The sequence below is a fragment of the Sinohyriopsis cumingii genome, chromosome 13, assembly GCF_028554795.1.
Source record: "Sinohyriopsis cumingii isolate HCF-2022 chromosome 13, ASM2855479v2, whole genome shotgun sequence".
Taxonomy (NCBI): Eukaryota; Metazoa; Mollusca; class Bivalvia; order Unionida; family Unionidae; genus Sinohyriopsis; species Sinohyriopsis cumingii.
The window spans coordinates 37,659,259-37,680,185 of record NC_142973.1 but is presented as its reverse complement, the minus strand read 5'-3'; the positions used below and the strand labels follow the sequence as shown (position 1 = coordinate 37,680,185).

The window sequence follows — 20,927 nt, the reverse complement described above, 5'->3', positions numbered from 1 at the left end:
GCGTGATGTTATTGAAATGTGTAAAGCTAAAAATACATCATGAGAAAAGTGAAATTGTTATATAAATTTAAGGCTGCTGGATTGTGGTTTATTAGCTTTTGAAATACCATACTTGTCTTTGTTGGTCATTATGAATTATATTACTTTAGCGATCGTCTTCCTTTCCTCCATCTTAAAGTGCTACCTCTCTCTCGATCTGTCTGATAAAATGTCCCTCTGTCTATCCGCTATCATGGCTTCACATATTTGAGATAATAATGTAAAGGTACATACATATATAAACAAAATATACGTGGTAAAGTTTAGGTATTAAGTTTTTAATTGCAGTAGATTTAAATAAAATAAAAACATAGATTAGTGCCGAGAAAGAGGTGAGAGGTAAGTTGCGGAGGGAGGGTGATGTAAGGGGTGATATGTGTATAATCTCTTCACTCGATTATTCACAAGTTTTTGACAATTGCACCTCTGGAAAAAATGCTTTCCAGAAAAATTACTTTGAAATTATTGATATATGTGCCCAAACTTCCTAATTATCGTGCTTGTGTTGGAAAATCATTTCTAAATTTAAAAAGCAAAAACAAACAAACAAACAAACAAAAGAACACTGGATAAAAATCTTTACCTAGCTCGCTTTGAAGAATGTAAGCTTCCCGGTTATATAGACTCTACTTATAGAACAAGCATTATCTCTGTGACCTCGATAATATCTACAACGTGGCATAGCACAAGGCGTTCCAGTTACATAGACCATGATTCTGTCCAAAAGAAACCTCAAGAAATGCAGTTATTGTATAGTTCTCTATTGGGACTTTCTTCCGTATTGGTGGGGATGGCCCTTAAAGTGCAGATTTTGCCTCCTCTGAGGAAAACAGATACAGAAGCGGCTCTGATAATAACTCCTGGGGCTTATATAAAAGGGGAAGCTTATGAACCTCTTGGTAAGTATCAAGTGTGAACTGTTAGTTGATGAGAGAGAGAGAGAGAGAGAGAGAGAGAGAGAGAGAGAGAGAGAGAGAGATGATATTCTTTTATTCCTCCACTTTCCGAAGATTTTAAGACAAAAAAGAAATGCATTTAAATACATAGAATCACAAAAATAGTGGATTCGTTACTTATTGAAATTATTTCCAATAGCAAACGAATAAATAAATTAAAATCATTACTAAACTATATATATATATATATATATATATATATATATATATATATATATATATATATATATATATATATATATATATATATACGATAGAACATTTGAAAATGTATCCTGACAACAAAATTAGTTAGTTTCCTAATCGCTTTGCAATCCAGTACAAGTATTTCTTTCCTTATATTCTGAGTGAGTTCTCTATTGAATCGAATATATAATATCCTTTATCTTAATGAAATACTTGGTAGATAGTCTGATCATGATCATATTTATCCATGTCTCAAATTCTAAACGTTCTGATATATCATTTAAACCACCAAGTAGTATAATCAGTATAACATCATCGGTCTGATCACAGAAATCACGGTAAATCACTGGAGGCATATACGAAAATAGACTTTCCATCAAGTGGTTTCTGTCGTCTGAGGTTAAAGCACAGTTCATCGAAATATGCAAACTACGGTCATGACTCATTTTGCCACATAGGAGACACAGTCCAGGTCTTGTTTGCATTCCTCCAATACGAATTAATGTCCCATATTCCATTTTTCTGCTTGAGTCAGTGTAAGCTATTTTCCATAGATAATGCATTTTTAGTCCTGGATTAATTTTTAGAAATCTACCGAATTCCTCTAATGGATTTCTGATACTCATTTCATGTTTTCTCTCCTCAAATATCTGTATTCTTGTCCCAATTAAGTTTGTCCATGTTATTTTGTTTGGAAATTTTCCAGTGAAAATAAAGTCGCTGAGATAGTCTTCTAAATCATACTTTTTGAGTACAGTATTTATATCATATATAAAAGAGTTGTAGCTATGCTGGGGGTCAAAAATAAAATTTCCAACAGCCCAGAGGAAAACCTTTTTAGCAGTTAAATTTGCTGATGTCACTGGACAACAAATTTTTACAAAAGTCATGTTACTGAAATAAAATTAGTCAATTCTTATCAATTTTTATGTGCTGAACACGAATATGACAGTCAAATTGCAAAATTGGCTCTAGTTTTTTTGTAATCTGCAAGAAATTAATGTTTACATAACGAAATGCATTCCAATAGTAAAAGGTCAACTGTAATAGCCTACCTATAAAAAATCAAGTCATTGACTACATCTTAGATTTCTTCGCCTGTCTCTTGTACAGCTGTTCGGGAGCATCTCTGAGGAGTGTCCAGCAGTAGTCAGCCAGCATTGTAGTGGACCATTTTCCCTGGTATCTTTGTTCCATTGTTGCGATATCTTGATGAAAACGTTCGCCGTGTTCATCACTAACAATACCACAGTTGCTAGGAAAGAAATCCAAATGGGAATGAAGGAAGTGAATCTTTAGAGACATATTGCAGCCAAGTTTCTTATACTTCATCAACATGTCATCTACTAGTTCCTTATAGTTTTCGGCCCTAACATTTCTGAGGAAGTTTGTAGAAACTAGGCGGAAAGCATTCCATGCTTGTTTCGCGTCACCTTCCAGCAAGTTGTTGAACCGGTCATCTTTGAAAAGCTCTCGAATCTGAGGACCCACAAAAACTCCCTCTTTAATCTTTGCTTCGCTGAGTCGAGGGAATTTTTCATGCAGGTATCGGAATGCTGGCAAAGTCCGGTCAATGGCTTTCACGAAGTTCTTCATCAAACCTAGTTTGATGTGAAGGGGTGGTAGCAAGATTTTCTGAGCCTCAACCAGAGCTGGGTGTTGGATATTCTTCTCTCCAATGGCTACATTCTGCCTGTGAGTCCATTCCTTCCTCATGTAGTGCATTTCCCTTGCTCGGCTATCCCACTCGCATAAGAAACACATGTATTTTGTATATCCTTGCTGCAGTCCCATTAAAAGGGCAACTACCTTCAAATCACCACAGAGGTGCCAGCTGTACTTGTTATACTCAATGGAATTCAGTAGCTGCCTTAAGTTATCGTATGTCTCTTTCATGTGGACAGCATACGCTACTGGAATAGATGGAAGAATGTTTCCATTGTGCAAAAGCACAGCCTTGAGACTCAGTTTCGAAGAGTCCACAAATAGTCTCCATTCTTGTGGGTCATGAGTGATTTTTAAAGCATTCATGAGGCCCTCAATATCGGAACAGAATATCAGATTACTTTCCTTTCTGAAGAAAGGCTCCAATTGCTGGTGGCGCTTTCGATATGCAGTAATTGTGACATCTTCTTCTAGAAGATTCCATTGTTGGAGTCTTGATCCTAGCAATTCTGCCTTGTTCTTTGATAAGTCCAAATCACGAATCAGGTCATTTAGTTCTTCCTGTGTTATTCTGTGTGGGGTTGATGATGCACCACAGTGAAAATCTGGATCACTGCATGCTGATGGACCAGGAGAAGAACAGGTCGACTCACCTTTGTCTTCGTCAGATGAATCAAGAGAATATTCTGCTGGAGGTTCTGGAATAGGAAGTCCCTCACCATGTGGAACTGGTCTCAATGCAGACGGAATGTTTGGGTAGACTATTCTCGACTTCTTTCGCTTCGTTATTCCGCCGGAAAGAGGAGGAACCAAGCAGAAGTAACAGTCATTTAGGTGGTTGCTTGGCTCTCTCCACACCATTGGGACTGCAAACGGCATTGATGACCTTTTGCAATTCAACCACTGTGAAAGCTGTGTTGTACATGTAGCACAGCATATATGCGGAGCCCAAGGCTTGTCTTGGTCACCAACCTTGCATCCGAAGTAAAGATGATATGCCTTCTTCACTTGAGAATTGATACTTTTCTTCTGGTTGGCAAATGTCACTTCCCCACAAATATAGCAAAAATTGTCCGCGGTATTAACACACTTTCGAGGCATTACTGTTCTTTATTGTACGTAAATGGATAAAATAATAAGTTTTATGTAACAGTAGCTTGAACTGTCTCGCACAACGTCTAAAATATTTTAAATGCTGAACCTATCTGATTGGGCTTTATATAGTACACTGCTTACGTCAGCTTCAGCAGCCGCCTGGCATTAGTATAATAGGCCTACACATGTATAGTACACTGCTGACGTCAACTTACTTCAGCAGCCGCATGGCATTAGTATTGCATTGCATCAGAAAATGATGCACTCAACTGTGGATGATGTGAGCATGATGGTATTATGCAATGTTACATCATTATTCCGGATGTTGCTGCAGTCCTACTGGAGAAATTTACACAGTGAAACATAGAAAATGAGGTATATGAATATCTTCAAAACGAGAGCCAATAAAAATTTTTCACGGTTATATTCGTGTTCGGCACACCAAAATACTACAGAGTAGGGCCTTTTCAAGTCAGTAATGATTTCACTGTTGACCAGTGTGTTCTACACATGCGACCAAAGAATACGAGTTTTTGCTTATCTATACGAGCTTCCATTGATATCATCCCCAAGCATGATGTCGTAGATCCAATAGGCGATCTTTGAGGGAAACCTTGTACTCTCCGGGCGAAATATCGTTGTATTTTCTCCATTGATTCAATGCCCTGATATAACATATTAAACCAGAGTTCTGAGCCATACAAAGCAGACGGCAATATAACTCTTTCCCAGACTTTCACAGAAACTATAGGATTCATCCCATTTGCTTTTAATCCAATTGAGTATAGTGAGTTTGTTACACGTTTAGCTTTATCGTAGGCATAGACTATACGATCATTATTTTTCATTGATTGTGAAAAGGTAACTCCTGCATATTTCACATTTTTTGCTCTAGGAATATTCTGTGATCCCAGAGTAATTCCATTTGATGAGTACATTTCATTTTTTTTTACTAAACATCATCCAATTACTCTTGTTAGAGTTATATTTCAATTTCCACTTCTGTGCATACTGATAAGCTGTATTCACAAGTATTTGCAATCCATTCAGCGTAGAGCTTAGTAGAGTAGTGTCGTCTGCCAAAAGCATGCCAGGTATGTTCATCTGATTCACTGTTATCCCGCAATTAGTCATTACTAGTTCATTCAATAGGTCATTTATGTATACGAGAAATAAAAAAGCCGACATTACACGCCCTTGACCAACGCCTCTCCGTAATGGAAATGTGTTCGATATACATCCTCTACACGCTACACAAGCACTTGACTGTGTGTAGGAGCAGCAGAGAGGGTGAACAGACCACTTAACGCGTCACGTACGTTTCTCAGACAAAAAAAAAATAGTGACCCTTCATAGAGGTCAATACCACGTCTACGATTATTGTTTGTTCCAAACAGAATTGTAGACAGGACCCTCTCTGCTGCTCAATAATCCTGGGAATCATCATCTGAATCTTGCGAATCTTCATCTGAATCCTGGGAATCTTTTGTTTTGTTCCTCAAGTAATATTCAAGTTCTGATGGTGGTTTTGGACTTATGTTCTTTCTTTTTCTGTAATATATCATTAAACTTCGACATCGATCTCCACCGCAATTTTTACAAATCTGATATAATCCTCTAACGCCGTTGTTACATCCAACACATCTTCGTGAACCAGCATGAGGATTTTTCTTTAAAATATAATTATGTCTCCTGCAATATTCTCCACGGCATCTTTTGTTGCATTTATCTGTTGTTCCTTGAATTAACCACGCACAGTTGTTCATTATATTAATGATATCTGTTTAATTAAATTTATTAATTTATCCAAATATTTTACCAAGACCCACACGATATCTTGTTCTAGGATCGTGCAAATTTATTGTTATAAATCCATGCGGAGTAGCTTGCGCTCGTGAAAAGAAATTTCTGAATTTAATTATATCCATGTCACCGCTGCACCAAGTTTGATGAATATTTCGCAGCGTGTGTGTGTCTACGCCATTAAACACAACTAAAATATTACAATTGTCCCTGATTACTTTTGGTATTTGTGTATATCGTTGAGTAACATAGATAACATCTGTATTTTTATGTCTGCCGCGAGAAAATATTCTGGCTGGATTTGATTGTTTATCCAGCATCACATCATCATACACAACTAAATTATTAATAAATCCGTCCAAAACATCAACGGACGGTGCTTCATCAATATCTGTTATAAACTCTATAACATCATTATCTTCGTCCAGTAATCTTGCATTTTCGTTAAAATCTTTTAATACTTCATAACATCTTTGATCATCAACGGATGGTGCTACTAAATATAATTTATCCCATTTCAACCATCTCATTATCAGATTAAGTAATAATTGCGTCTTACCCGATCCAGATGGTCCTATGATAATCATTCTGATGGAATTCGGTAGAGCAGGATGATGCTTAAGAGGTTCTCGCTGCCGAGTTGCTGAGAAATCAATTATATCCATATATATTATAACATGAATTTATATTGTTTACGCTGTAGAGTTAAAACTCCGACTACTGATTTAGCTACAGTTATAACAAAAAATAAAAAAATAGCGTACGGTGGAAAATGTGCTGTATGCGGTAGAAAGAAATTTTCAATTTTACCTAATAAGCGCGGTGGTGATGTTGCTAATTTGATGTCAAAGTTTCCAGGTGCTCCATGGGCTAAATACAGTGGAGAAAAACATCTACCAGGATATAATTATTGCGGTCCTGGTACTCGACTTGATATCAGGCTCGATAATCAAGATCAACCAAAACCAGGCGAGGAACCAGTAAACGCTATTGATCGAGCTTGTCATATTCATGGTGTTGCGTATAAGAGTAAAAATCTACAGGATAGGCATATTGCAGATGTGAAATTAATTCACGCGTTAAATTCCATAAAAAAATAAAAATATCAGAGAATCATTAGCTAATTGGTTAGTAAGATCCGCGATGAAAGGTAAATTAGCGTTTGGGTCTGGTAATATATAATGGAATTAATTTATTATTCACCAAGAGGATATTGGAGAGGCAAAGCAGCAATTGGTAAACTCGCTGATGCAGCAGCGGTTAAACATTCTACTGCTAAAGCGTGGTTATCCAAACAGGCAATATGGCAAATTTATCTACCACCACCGAAACGAATTCAGTACGCGTATTTCGATGTTAGTGTTCCTAATGAAGTTCATCAAGCAGATATTCTGTTTTTACCACATGATACTGTGCGTGGAAAAACGTACAAGTACGCGTTAACTGTAGTTGATGTTGCAAGTAGATATAAAGAGGCAGAGCCGCTATCAACGAAAACCTCATCTGAAGTAGCCGATGCGTTTGAACGAATTTATCAACGAGGTGGTGGACCACAAAGTGGTCTGCGATGGCCAAATCTGCTACAGGTTGATCCTGGTAAGGAATTTCTTGGTCCAGTATCATCGTTGATGAAACAACATAATACCAAAATACGACGAGGACATACTGCGATTCACCGTGATCAGGCAATTGTTGAGCGATTTAATCGAACACTTGCTGAGCGGTTATTTGGATATCAATACGCGAGGGAATTTATTCAAGATAAAAGATCTCGCGAATGGGTTGCAAGATTACCAAGCGTGATAGCTGCATTAAATAATGAGATTACACGAACAACCAACATGAAACCCATTAGCGCAATTACAAAAAAAAAAATATACCAACACAACGAAAAGGTACTGAAAAACAAAAAATATTGGGTGATGTTACAGTTAGATATTTATATGAACCGGGTGAACTTGAAGGTGGTAGCGCGAGAGCGACTGATCCTATTTGGAGTGTTACCACACACAAAATATCCACCGTGACAAGATCCTCAGGTAGACCTGCAATCTACAGATTAGATTCGGCTGCTCCTCAACGTGGATTTGTACGTGAGCAACTACAAATAATTCCCACAGATACACAATTACCTCCGCGATCACTTAACTAGCACTAGCGCCTCTACGTCGATTACACTCAAGACAGGTCAACATGGTATTTTCTCGTGTATGACCGCGACTATTATCTTTTCTGTCTACGGTAAATTGTCTTGAATCATTACTCGAATACCTCCACAGCATTATACAATTGCAACTTGTGCAATGATTATTCTGCTGCTGTTTTAACTCAATAATAAATTCAACATCAAGATCAAAGTCGCGTTTATTTTTTTTATCAGATTGTTTGTATCCGATTAATTTTTTTCTTATTATATCATCATCAATGACGTTAAATTTATTAACGATTTCAGGAATTATAATTCTACGTAATTGAGATATTTTTTCTGACCCTCGATACGCTAAATAAAATAAATTTGACCACTCGATGTGATCGTCTACAATCCAGACTCGTGTGTCAGAAATAGTTAATCCCTGAGACGAGTGGATCGTCATAGCGTATCCCAACACCCATGGAGATTTGTCAGCGCGTAATGCATCTTCGACCACACTGATATCAACAGCGACAATATCATTTCATACGAGATTTTGCTTCTCAGTCTGTCCTGGAATATCAACATTAATATTCTGTTTTCGTGTATCTGATGGTCTATAACACAACGGTACGGGTAATTCTGAATATTTTTCTTTATGCAGCTGAAATAACTACTGTTGTAAATCGTCTCTGATTATTTTTCTGCTTGCTACTATCAAATCGTTGAGTCTCCATAAATTTAAAAAATCACTCATTGAGGTCTCTGAGATCACTCCACGTATTATTTCACACTGAATTTTGTTTGATTGTACTCTGATTAATTTTTTTAATTCCTTTAAATTTTCATTGAGAGCTCTATGATCATCATCTATTTCTTCGTAATAATCGACGAAATTTTTTAACCAATCATGTGGAGATGGTCCAACAAAAGGCGGCGGTTGACCATGATCGCCACACATTATTATAGCGGTATTTTTCGTCAGCAACCAATCAAGAAAAATTTTTAATGTATCCAATGACACCGTGCATATCTCGTCCCAAATAATTATTTTAGGTATATATTTTTCTCCCATTCGTTCAGGAGTCCATGTCCATGAAAGAAACTATGATACGTACACGATTGTGCTTGCCGTTGTTTCATCTCCCGTGCAAGTCTGTGTGTGGGTGTCAGCACGATCATATCTGAATTTCTAAAAACATTAATCGCTCGAATCGTTTTGCCACATCCACCAGGTCCATTGAGATATACTGTCTTATATCTAGTCATTGGATCACTCAACGATGGCGCTTTCGACATTTCTGATATTTTATTACCCTTACGATAAAAATGTCTCATCGGAACATCTGCTGATTCTGTATAATTGTGTAATATTTCCTTTTTTATTCTCCACGAACTCCATCGTTCATCATTGCTTGTAAATTTCATAACAGACTCTAAATATTTACTCGAAATATAAAACGAATCTGTTGCGACTCTGACTGCGGTCTCAGGAAATCTATTAATCATCGATAATAAATTTATAGAAACATAAGCCAACATGGAAGATCTTAGATGAGTATACTGTGGAGATACATCATTTATGTAACTAACGATCGTACCCAATTTTGTTCCGTCGGATAAATAAACACTTTCTCGATTTACAAATATATTTCTCGCTGTTGTATCAGCAATTATAAAATCGTACTCGGCATCATCTAAAATTAATCGTGTGTGATGTCTTTTATGATCATATGCACCACCCTGAGTAAATTTACCTATAATTTTTCTACCGAGATCTTTTGCGGTTTTAAGTTTAATCTCGAGAATTTTAGGAGCTTCTTTGATAATATCATCTTCGGAAACATCAGGACATTTTTCCTTAAACTCACTAATAATTTCATCAATACTGATAGAATCTGGCATGGGCAACCAAACTTCGGTCTGCGCGTGATATGATATAATCGCCTCACTGACAACCAACGATGTCAGTACAGCACAATCTAGCAAATATCGTAATAAAACTATAGGCGCCCAACGTTTTTCACAAAAATGTCTGCCAAACCAAACATAACAAATCTTGTGAAGATTTTCGTTAAGCTCGAATGATTCAACACAAGCGAATCCAGTCAGATCAAAATCAGGTAATGGTCCATTAATTGCCACTCGCGTCATCTCGTTTGTAGGGTGACAGAATCTTTTAAAGTACATAGAACAATCTCCGTATCCTAGAAAACGTCCCGGATAACATGCAACCATATCAACCGAAATAACATCGTTGTAATTATATTTGGTATTCCACAATCCACCGTGTCCGTATTCGACGCAACTTGCGCGTACATCTTCAAGTAAATCAAATCGTGTTGGTTTCCATGAATTTCTTTCTCTAGCGAAATGAGCCGCAACAGATGGAACGGTAAAGCAATTAGTTAGTAATTTGTCAGCATTTTCCGCGTGTTTGCACTTGGAAAACTTCTCCGCGAGATTTTTCATCTCGTCATGGAGAGATTCTGTTCGATATATTTCACCGTTTGGTCTAACAAACTGATCAAATCCACCTTCCTCATTACTTTTAAATAACCATACCGATACAGGATCGTTTTTACTTATTTCGTTGATAAAATCAAACATATCTGCCCCCATATCTGGGGGGTAAAATCTAATAGTTCGATCACGTGGAAATATTGTTACTGCGCTGGTCCATGCGTGCGCGTTATGATCAATAATATTTATTGAAGCTCCTTTCGATTTATATTTCGATTCGTACAGTATTTCTCCCGTTATTGTCGCTACGGTTATTGGAAATTTTAATAGTTTACCTAACTCAGCAACATCTTTTATTGTAGCACCGGTATCCTTAACTGAATCAGCCCACGAGTTTATTTTTTCACGTCTTAAATCAGTTAATCCGTTTCCACGCATCGCGTTTGTAAAGTGTTCTATTACTCGTTCGGCTACACAATTTAACCTTGAAAATTTCATGGGTGTCAGTTTATCAACGCTGGGTTTTTTATTTATCTCATAGATTCCATAAATAGCCGCTGTTACAGGATACGCTCGCTCATAATACGGTTTGTCAATATCCGTCAATAGACCTGGTCTGGAATTTTTACTTAATATGGCGATTTTATTATTACCAAGGACAGGATCATATTTGTCACGGATAATCCAACTACCAGTTTCTGTTAGTACAATGAATTGTACTCTAAAGAAATATTTGTGATTACCCTCATACTCAGCGATGTAGTTAATGATAGTTTCCGCTCGTTTGTCATTCATTGTAGCGTCCTTGACAGTATTGCGTATAATCTTGAACGTTGACCATGTATGAGATGCACCATCCGTGTAAAATTCTTTCTTGGCGTCGTGAATTTTATTGATCAAACTTTTATTTTTCGGATCAACCAAATCTCGTACTGGTAAATCAGAAGATAGTCTGTCGAGGTTAAATTTATATTTAACAGGCCTAGTTTGGGATAATCTCTCAAACTCATTCATATAATTAAAACAAATATTTAAATAAAGAATATTATATATATACAATGTCTCAATGCAGATGGCTCATGATCGGTTCGGTAAATCGATGCAACAAATCCTGTAGAGGTGAATTTTGTTGGATGCACTTACAAAGTATACGACGAGGAAGTCTAGGACCAATACCGTGTCTGCGATGTGGTATTGGAGTGCGAGGAAAAACAGAATTATGTGGAAAGTGCGGTGGAAAACGGTTCAGAGAACTTAAAAGATATTATGACAAACAAAATAATAATAGTGAAAACGCTATAAAACCCGTGGAGGATTATATATCAAGATTTCAGACAAACAATGATTTAAACAAATAATATTATTATAATGGAGCAAAATATATTTGTCCCACATCCTCTCATCAAGAATTACGAATCAGATCGTAATGGTGTCATTAGACACTGTAGGTTGAGGAGACCAGTTGGTCATGTCATTAATTCTGGTTATCTAGCGTTCACATATGAGGGGGGAAAGAAAAGCTATCTCTCTCATAGATTTGTGTATGAATGTCATAATGGGATGATCAATGACGGTCTTGTTATTGATCATGTTGACGGGGATCCTCAAAACAATAATTTATCCAACCTTCGTGTTGTCACACAAAGCGTGAACTCTGCACGTGGTAATACTGGAAGATGTAAAACAATCGGAAAGAGGGCGGTAAATTCCACAAACACAGAAACTGGCGAAGTAATTATATTTCGTTCGATGCATTCAGCTGCGAGATACTTTGATATCTGCATGCCTTCAGTGCAAAAAGTAGCAGAAAATATATATAAAACCGCTTTCTCAAAAAAATATAAGCAGAAAATCACCTTTCAGTATTGTTAACTATCATCACCACCTCGAATTATATTTATTTTTTTGGGTCAGAAATTGTCATTATTATACTACTTATTTTTTGACTCATGAAATGGAGGTAATTTATGGTCATAATGTTATACAACATCCAAGGTCTGTGATGCCTGGTGGAGCAAGTTGAACAGTATGCATCACAGAATGGATTTATGATTTCTAACTTACAAAAATATACAGTTCGTGTATTTTTCTGCCCTATTCGTGAAACATTTTGAACAGCGCAACACATAGAATACATGTATACATCTAACCTACAGAAAACCGACATGTATATTCCAGCCTACTGAGTGCAGAATCCAGCGTCTAGTCTGTATCGATCGTGGCGGGTTAATTTTAGATCCAATGTACAGCACATGGATCCTGCATGTACTGACTCGATTACAGAAATAGGTCCATGATAGTGTTTGGAATTAAAAATCAGTTGCATTTTCCTTGTTCAGTGCAGAAATATAATGCGAGATTGTGTATGTATGTGTGATTATTTATTTATTGAGTAAACTCCCTTTGACCAGTCATAGAGAGGATGGAAAAATCTAGCAGTTAGATGATCTAGATCGGATGTTCTATCATAGATGGCGTGGTATAGTAAATAGGAAATTCCTTACTTTAGCTTCGTTTGGTGAGAATATATTATATAAACGTATTTCTTGAATTCAGAATTATATTTTGAGTAAATATATTCGAAATCAGTTCCTTTTCAATGAATATTAGCTATATATTAACTTTCGAAACATATGTTTGTAATAAGATTTGATAGCTCAATCGGTATCGTATTGGACTGTGACGCTCGCGGTCCAGGATCGAATCCCATGGCTGACAACATGTCGGTGGTTTGCGCATAATTGCGATTTTTATAATACTTGGGGGCTCAGCAAACTCAACCACCATATCAACCGGTGGTTGATACATATTTTCGTATCACCCACGGGCTCGATTATTGTGGGTGGGTTTTTGCTGAGCGTATATGTTTGTACTGTCCTTCATTCATTATATGTTTGTACTGTCCATCATTCATTATATGTTTGCAATGTCCTTCATTCATTGTACATACCCATTTCTTTGTATATATTCATTTCATACTTAATGAACTTGCTAAAAAACTCGAATAGAAGTTCATTTCATAATATATGTTTGTGCCGTCATTCATTCATTGTATATATCCATAATCTGAGCTCGCTAAAGACTCGATAGGGGCTCCTCATTCATTGTATATATCCATTTCATTGTATATATCCATTTCATTGTATATCTTCACCAAACACACCCTCTTGGGCCTCTAGACCGTTGTTTGACGGGTTAGGGGCTCTCATAGGGGGGTAGTGTTTCGTGTACCTGTGCCGTCCTTGAAACATCCCGACGAACTCGCTAAAGACTCGATAGGGGTTCTATAGGGATATTTTTTTTATTTTAAAGATTTATATATTATATAATGAACCATGAAAATATCAAAGACATTATTTCTGCTATTAAAAAACTAGAAGAAACGGAATTAATATATCTGATGAACTAAATCCTGAAAAAATAATATCTGATTTTGAAACGTTAGAAGAACTTAAAAATGAAAATAAGTATGTTCTCTCATCTCAATATAAGTTCATAAAGCGGATTCAGGCAGCTATGTTTCAGTCACTGGCTATGATTAACGATGATCAAGTAAATGAATTTATTCCTCTTTCTGTTGCAGTAGAAAAGATCAGGTCGGGATTTATCCAGCGAATACGAAACAAAAAAAAACAATCAGTACCCGCATAAGATACTTAAGAAAAATTATGTCAGCGGGTAACGACCAAAGCAACCCTGAGTAGTAGTATAATTTCTCTCACTGTATATCACATCAGAATTAATTTACATAAAAAATAAAATATTTCAGAATAATAATAAAATATTTTTGGAAAACTGATTAATTTGTATACTTTTAAGTAGCAACCACCCCATCAAAATTACAAAGCTGATTGATTTGTATACTTTTAAGTGGCAATCACCCCATCAGAAATAGCACACTGATTGATTTGTATAATTTTCAGTACCAATTACCCCATCAGATTGATTCACAAAAAAATAAAATATTTCAGAATAATAATAAAAATATTTCAGAATAATAATACAATATTTTTTGTAGCATTTTTTTGAAAACTGATTAATTTGTATAATGTTCAGTACCAATTACCCCATCAGAATTAGCAAACTGATTTGTATAATTTTCAGTACCAATTACCCCATCAGAATTAGCAAACTGATTGATTTCTATACTTTTAAGTACTAACCACCCCATCAGATTGATTCATTTCAGAATTATTTCAGATTGTACAAAACTGATTAATTTGTGTAATTTATCCCATCAGTGATTATATTTATTTATTCTGAAATATTATTTTTTTAAGTTGATCGAGTTTAATGCAGGAGTGTGTATAATTTAGAATCTGATCTCTGTTACAGATGATCTCGATAATATGTTCTCGACGGAGCTCATCTAACTGTTCTTGTGTTAATAAGAAATCCTCGCTTCCGTATTCATCAATAACTAAATTAACGCTAAATTGCTCCATGTTTTGTGAAAACACTGTTCTGATGGCGTTTTCAAGTGCTTCTTTGTCATGTATAAAAACAATCACGTGCTCGTACATTATATAACATTTACTGGATTAATTAAGATTTCAAATACAGATTTATCACAAGCTCTTCTCCACGCATGTCAATTAAGCGATTAAGGTGGTCTGTGAGCTTAAAATTTATTCGTGTTAACATATTATTGTAACACCGCAGATACACAGGATTAGTTGGTTCTTGCACGATTAAACTTCCAGGGGGAACTTGTGGTGTAAATGTATATAAAATATATCCTTGTTGAGCCTGATTTGATTTTCCGAGATCTATTTGATAGCTGCCATCGACTACGTCACAAACCAGATTGACCACAATCGTGCTGGTTATATTAACGATTCCCGGAGAAACGTGCCTGCCGCCGCCATGTCGATCATTATTATGTCTGAGAACATTTGGAGGTGGTGTTAGTTTTTTCCACGCATCGAGTATTTTAGGAAAATATTCATCAATGACATCATTGACAGATTTTCTCCGAGCGTCCGGGTCATAATCGGGAAATTTGAACGTCGGTATATCAGATTCCTTGATTTTATATTTATCAATTAAAAACTTTTTTGCAGCGGGAGATGATTTTAAAATTAGATCTATAATTTTGTTCTGATTGCATTCTATAGCTTCTGCGATATAATTCAGAATTTCTATTTGTTTGATAATTTCCCCTCGTGTCTCGTGGGATGTTATATCGAAAAGATACTCAGTGAGGCGTTCACGTAGTTTATTTAGTTGATCTTTATGATCAAGATTGGAACTGTCAATAGTTCTTATAATTTCGTGTTCATGAATATGGCCAGGAGTTTTATCTTCTGGTAAAGCTGAAAATATGTCACCACCATAACCAATTAAATCATCCAAACTAGCATCCCAAGTTCGAGGTCCACGCCACCACCACCAAAGATCTGTCATTGTAACTTCGTGACGAGATCTATTTGTTGACGTAAAATCAGATTTTTTCGGTTCTGGTGGTCCTTCATACACCGGGGGAACATCCGGCTAACCTAGTACGGATCTTATCGTGGATTGATAAATATCAACGGCATAATCAGGAGAATGTATCTCAACCGTCGAGGACAGCGTCGGTTCATGAACGTTAATTGATATTTTTGCTTCTTTTCCGGTTATTGATTTTATTCTACGTTGAAATTCCTCATTGATTTGTTCGATCTCATAACTACCAGTGGGTATTCCAACATCTATCCAGTCAGGAGTACCATCTGGTTTGTTCTTGTTAGCAAATACAAGCAAATTATTTGCTGGTGTACCATTAAATGATTTTGATCTGATATTTGGCCAGCTGTAATATACTCGTAATTGAGCTAATGCTATTTCTTTTACTGGAATTGCAGTAGGAAAATTAATACTAAATTCAGGATTAGTTGAACTTACCGAGATCATCGTTATCTTTGGCGGAGTTGTGTTAGTCACGATCTGCTGGAGTAATTCTGTCATTATTAGTATTTATGTCTTTAATACCGATACCTTCGTCGTATATTTTAGTCATCATTGAAAACTCGAAATCAGATATAATTCCATCACTGAGACTCGCTGATAACAACGAGGATAACTTCGAGTATGCGACCGTCGCTGTATGCAATCTTATCATGTAATCGGATAATTTTTCATTCGTGCAGGTGCATATTTTTTTTTGTGATGATATTAAGCACACCTGCAATAGTTGTTGCTGCTGAAATACAAATAGTTACAGCTACTGGTGCCATCATTGTCACCGCTGATAATATAACACCAGTTCCAGCAACAACAGCGGATACTGAATAAACAATCACGTCCACGATAACTAATCGTCGTCGATATTTTTGTACTTTTACTGTATATTGTTCGACTTGATCTTTTAGCGCCGCCTGCCATTCACGCGCTTGATTGTATCTGTATTGTGCACCGTCCATATATTTTTATACAGTAACCAATTGAGGTGTTTCAGCTACAAATTCCAAACACCACCAGTAAGATGTTGCGGTTAATTTCTTATCATCTGCTTCCAGGATAAATATTTCTTCGGTTCAGCTATTTAATATAACAGATACAACTCCGGAAAACCTATCCGTTGAATGACGCCATAGATGCGTTGTAAATATTTCAAATTTTGCACCATTGAACACAGACAACCTGTACACGCCAGTGACTGTTGCGGTATATTTGATGGTTTTATTTTGCTGCGACCATGTTGCGAATCCTGATGATACAGTGCATACGATGTTTGTGATATGCCCAGGAGTTATTCCGGCTGAAATTTTAATCAAATTGGTTTTATTAACGATCTCAGGAATCACCGCTACGACGTTTTGCTGTGTTTGTTTGATCGTGTCTAAGTTACTTTTGATATCAGCGAGTTTTATGTCGATGACGGGGGGAGTGCCGAAGAATTCTTCTGCGGTTCTTGGATGGTTTCTGCGAAATCTTCCAAAAGCGCCCACGTGAACGTCATACTCGACCCGCAACGTGGATAATTTAATATCTACGTTGTCGACGTATTTTTTTGTTGCTGCATCTTCGTCGGATGTTGGATCTCTTAAAACTACTATTTTATTTCCGATCATACTGAGTTCACCCGTCATTGTGTCACCGGTATTTTTCACGCGATTAGCAACGCTTCTTGCAATTTCATCTCTGATGGTTGTAAATGATACACTTGAATCTCTGATTCTGCCGCTGTCAGTAAACACGGGAATATTATCTGTAACTGCACCGAGTACTCGTCGAACTATATCATTCCATCTGATATTGCTCGTTTTTAGTTTACCATATCGATCTTGAAAAATAACGACCTCATCTGGATCAACTCCAGCAAGATTCATGATATCAGCAAGTTCGTCTTTAGTCGCATACTTCGACGGATCAACATCGCCGGATTTTCTCTTAACGCGGGAAGATCTTCTTCCGTAAATATCAACCATTATATTTTAAGATCCAAGATCTGTTTAAAACGCCTTACGCGCAACGAAGCGGTTGCTTGTATAATCATGCACAACTTTATGTGGCGGTTTGGATGATTTTGATATAGCGTCGAGTACATTAATTACCTCACGGCCACATATTGGCGGATCTGTCATTGTTTGTGTGGGTAGCGTTGAATACCAAACTTTACAACCAGAGGTTCTTGCGTGAAGTGGTGCGACATACTTGATAAATTCAACAGGTGGGGCTAACCCGTATGAATCAAAATAAACGATTCCACGTGGATCAACCGCGTATGATACCCAATGAGTACCGGATCCTGAATTCGAGTCGAGATTAATAATACTTGTTTCGAGTTTATTCGGTTTTTTGGTAATTGATCTCGCATAAAAACACCTCTAAAGGCTTTTATTTTTAATTTTTTAGCAGCATCAAGTAAATCAAAATCTGATGCTGGAACATCTAACGTGGAAGCCTTAGACCTTTTCCCCAGCGATATCCCGGTAATCTTAGACCGCGTCCCTTTTTTTGTACCTCTTTCCTACTGCTTTCTTTAGAGCCATTCCAGCAGCTGTTCCAACAGCACCTAACGCGGCTGCCTTTGCTACGGCTGGAGCGGCAGCAGCTATTAACGCTGGAATAGCCGCGAGAAGTGGAAATATGCCACCTATTTTAACCATGTCTTTGATGGTGCTCGGAGAAAGACGTAATTGAACTCCAGTTTTTGATTCTAGGGCTTTATTGAAATGTTTAATCTGATTATTTGTCAACGATAATTTGTTTGGACCACCACCCATCTGATCTCGTTTTAGTGATATTTTAGTTCCGCATTTGCTGGTGGTTTTTGATTGAAGCTTTTTGACCTGACCGGGAGTCAGAGTAACATTAACATGACTATACGACATTTTTATATAAGTAATATTTTTCTGAATAATTAGAGATTTTCCACTGGTGCATCAACGACTCTCATTCGACCACTACCACCTTCAAGTAACATGGCTTTATCGCTAAGTATGACCGCGATTGCTCTATAATTAACACCACCTGTATTCAATGTTGCTTTAAGATGTATATCAACGACAGATTGTTTTGATAGATCAAGATGTTCCAGTGAAAAATAATAAATCGGATACAAAGTTCTGAAATCATATTGTGATATTTGCAAACCGGTATCAACATTTTGATCACGTCCCATGAATGACATTAAACGATGATATGCACGTCCTATACGATTCTGCTCATAATTTAGTTGTATATTTTCTGTTGGTTCTTGTTGTCCGTTTATCCGTAAAGAAATATCTGTGATACCTAGTTTATATAATATCATATGAGAGTGAACTTGTGAGCCTAATCGATTAGTTTCCTGAAACGCAACAAAAATATGTCGCGGTGCAGAAACACCCTGTTGTGATGCTATATGCCATGTGAACTGACCGTTAACGTTACTTTGCATACTATCTGTGCTTGTTGTTAACCATGACAATAAGGATTTACCACCAGTGTCCATGAAAGAAATTAATTTTTATTCTACTGCGATCGTTGGAGTCATTACCGGCATCCACAGCGAAAGTTTAGACAATATTACTTTACCAGCATCACCAACAGGTCTCCACGGAGCATCGTTATTATCACCTTTTCGCACAAGAACAACCGTGTGTCTAGCTCCAAAAATAACTTTTCTAAAATTTCTACGAAATCCAAAAATATGCGATAGTGGAATTGCACATGAAAATCTTCTATTGTCTCCTAGTAACATATTTTTACGTGCTGCAAATCCCAAGTTGAAATTTTCGCTAGAACCATGAACCACTGGCCACACATGAGCATCAGCGTTATTGGCAAAATTTCTTGGTCGTCTTATATTATACGGATCGCTTTCAGGGTGATTGGAGTTATCTTTCACAAACATCATTGTAGGACCTGCTGATCTTGTATAATCATCAGAATATCTTGCTAATCCTATTATTGTTGTAGCAACGTCTACATCTTTCTGAATCGATTCAATATTTGTTCCATCGATCACATAAGTGGCGCTATCAAACAACGCCATAATCCCATTGTTGACAAAACCAACTTTTACTGCACCTCCGTAATTAGTATCATTCGTTTTTACAATTGTACCTTCTACCTCAAGAAAAGCCTCAGAGGGTAAAAAGTATCTACTTGTATCATGAACTTGTAGTTCAATTCTTCCACGTTGATCTGGTATTCGTGCCTCATAAGAATAAAACTGATAATCACGTACCGATTCATCTTTAAGGACAGGTGCCTCCATATCAAATGCTTCATCGGATTCACGTTTAAACATTTTATTATAATTATTTTCGTCTAACACGAAAACCGGGTTTGGAAACTCCACTTCCTGATATCATGCTTGAAATATTATTTCCTGATTCACTGAGTCTTTGATCTGCTATCAAATTTGATGTTATATTTCTTTCTGCCTCTTCAGATAAGTCCGCTAGTTTTTTATTTGCAGCCTGATTTATTATTTTACTTACGTCTGCGGGCATAATTTCAGTACTTGCCAGTTTCACTGGTGGTTGTTGTTTTCGTCGCAATAATCGTGCTAGTCTTTCTTTGATTGCCGAAAACGCCTTACCAGCAACATTGACAATTGCTCCAGGAGCTTTTTCACGAACAATATCGATAGCTTTCATCGATATTTGTTTTGCAACGGGTGCTGCTTTTGGAGCTATCCTTGTGAATAATCTCAGCACAACATCACCAAGTCCATCTCCGTAAGTAGCTCTGTAGATTGGTAATCGTGAGTTCACCGCTCTGACCTGTACAGGTTTACGATGATTATTATGTATGATCATCTTATTTTATTTGTTATTTATCTAACAATTAGTCATCAACAAGTTCATCGATAAGTTCTCGGTAAACTCCGATATCCATGATACCCCCTTGAAATAATCGCCGACAAATATCAGCTGCTTCATTAATTATTTCTGGTGAATTATTTCCGGCACGTTTTCCTCCTATGAGAACTTCTAACCGTGACACATCATTAATGATATTATCAGGATATAAACCAGATCCTCTTTTAGGTTCATCTTGAGGTGTTTTAAATACTGGTGGTTGCATTACCGGAGAAAGTACTTCAGTGGTGACCGGGGGTATGTCAGGTGAGTCACTTCTTCGAAATCCAGGTGGTGAATCTACCGGTGAAT

At 36.8% G+C, this 20,927-nt stretch overlaps 1 protein-coding gene across 1 annotated transcript in view; it reads left to right on the top strand.

Moving 5' to 3' along the window:
• The first annotated feature begins 745 nt into the window (after positions 1-745).
• Positions 746-20,927, top strand: part of LOC149785225 (uncharacterized) — a 32,936-nt gene continuing 12,754 nt past the window's right edge. Inside the window, exon 1 of the mRNA XM_089979056.1 lies at positions 746-938. Coding sequence (XP_089835182.1) covers positions 779-938 — 160 coding nt within the window. The 5' untranslated portion in view covers positions 746-778. The remainder of the gene's footprint in view (positions 939-20,927) is intronic.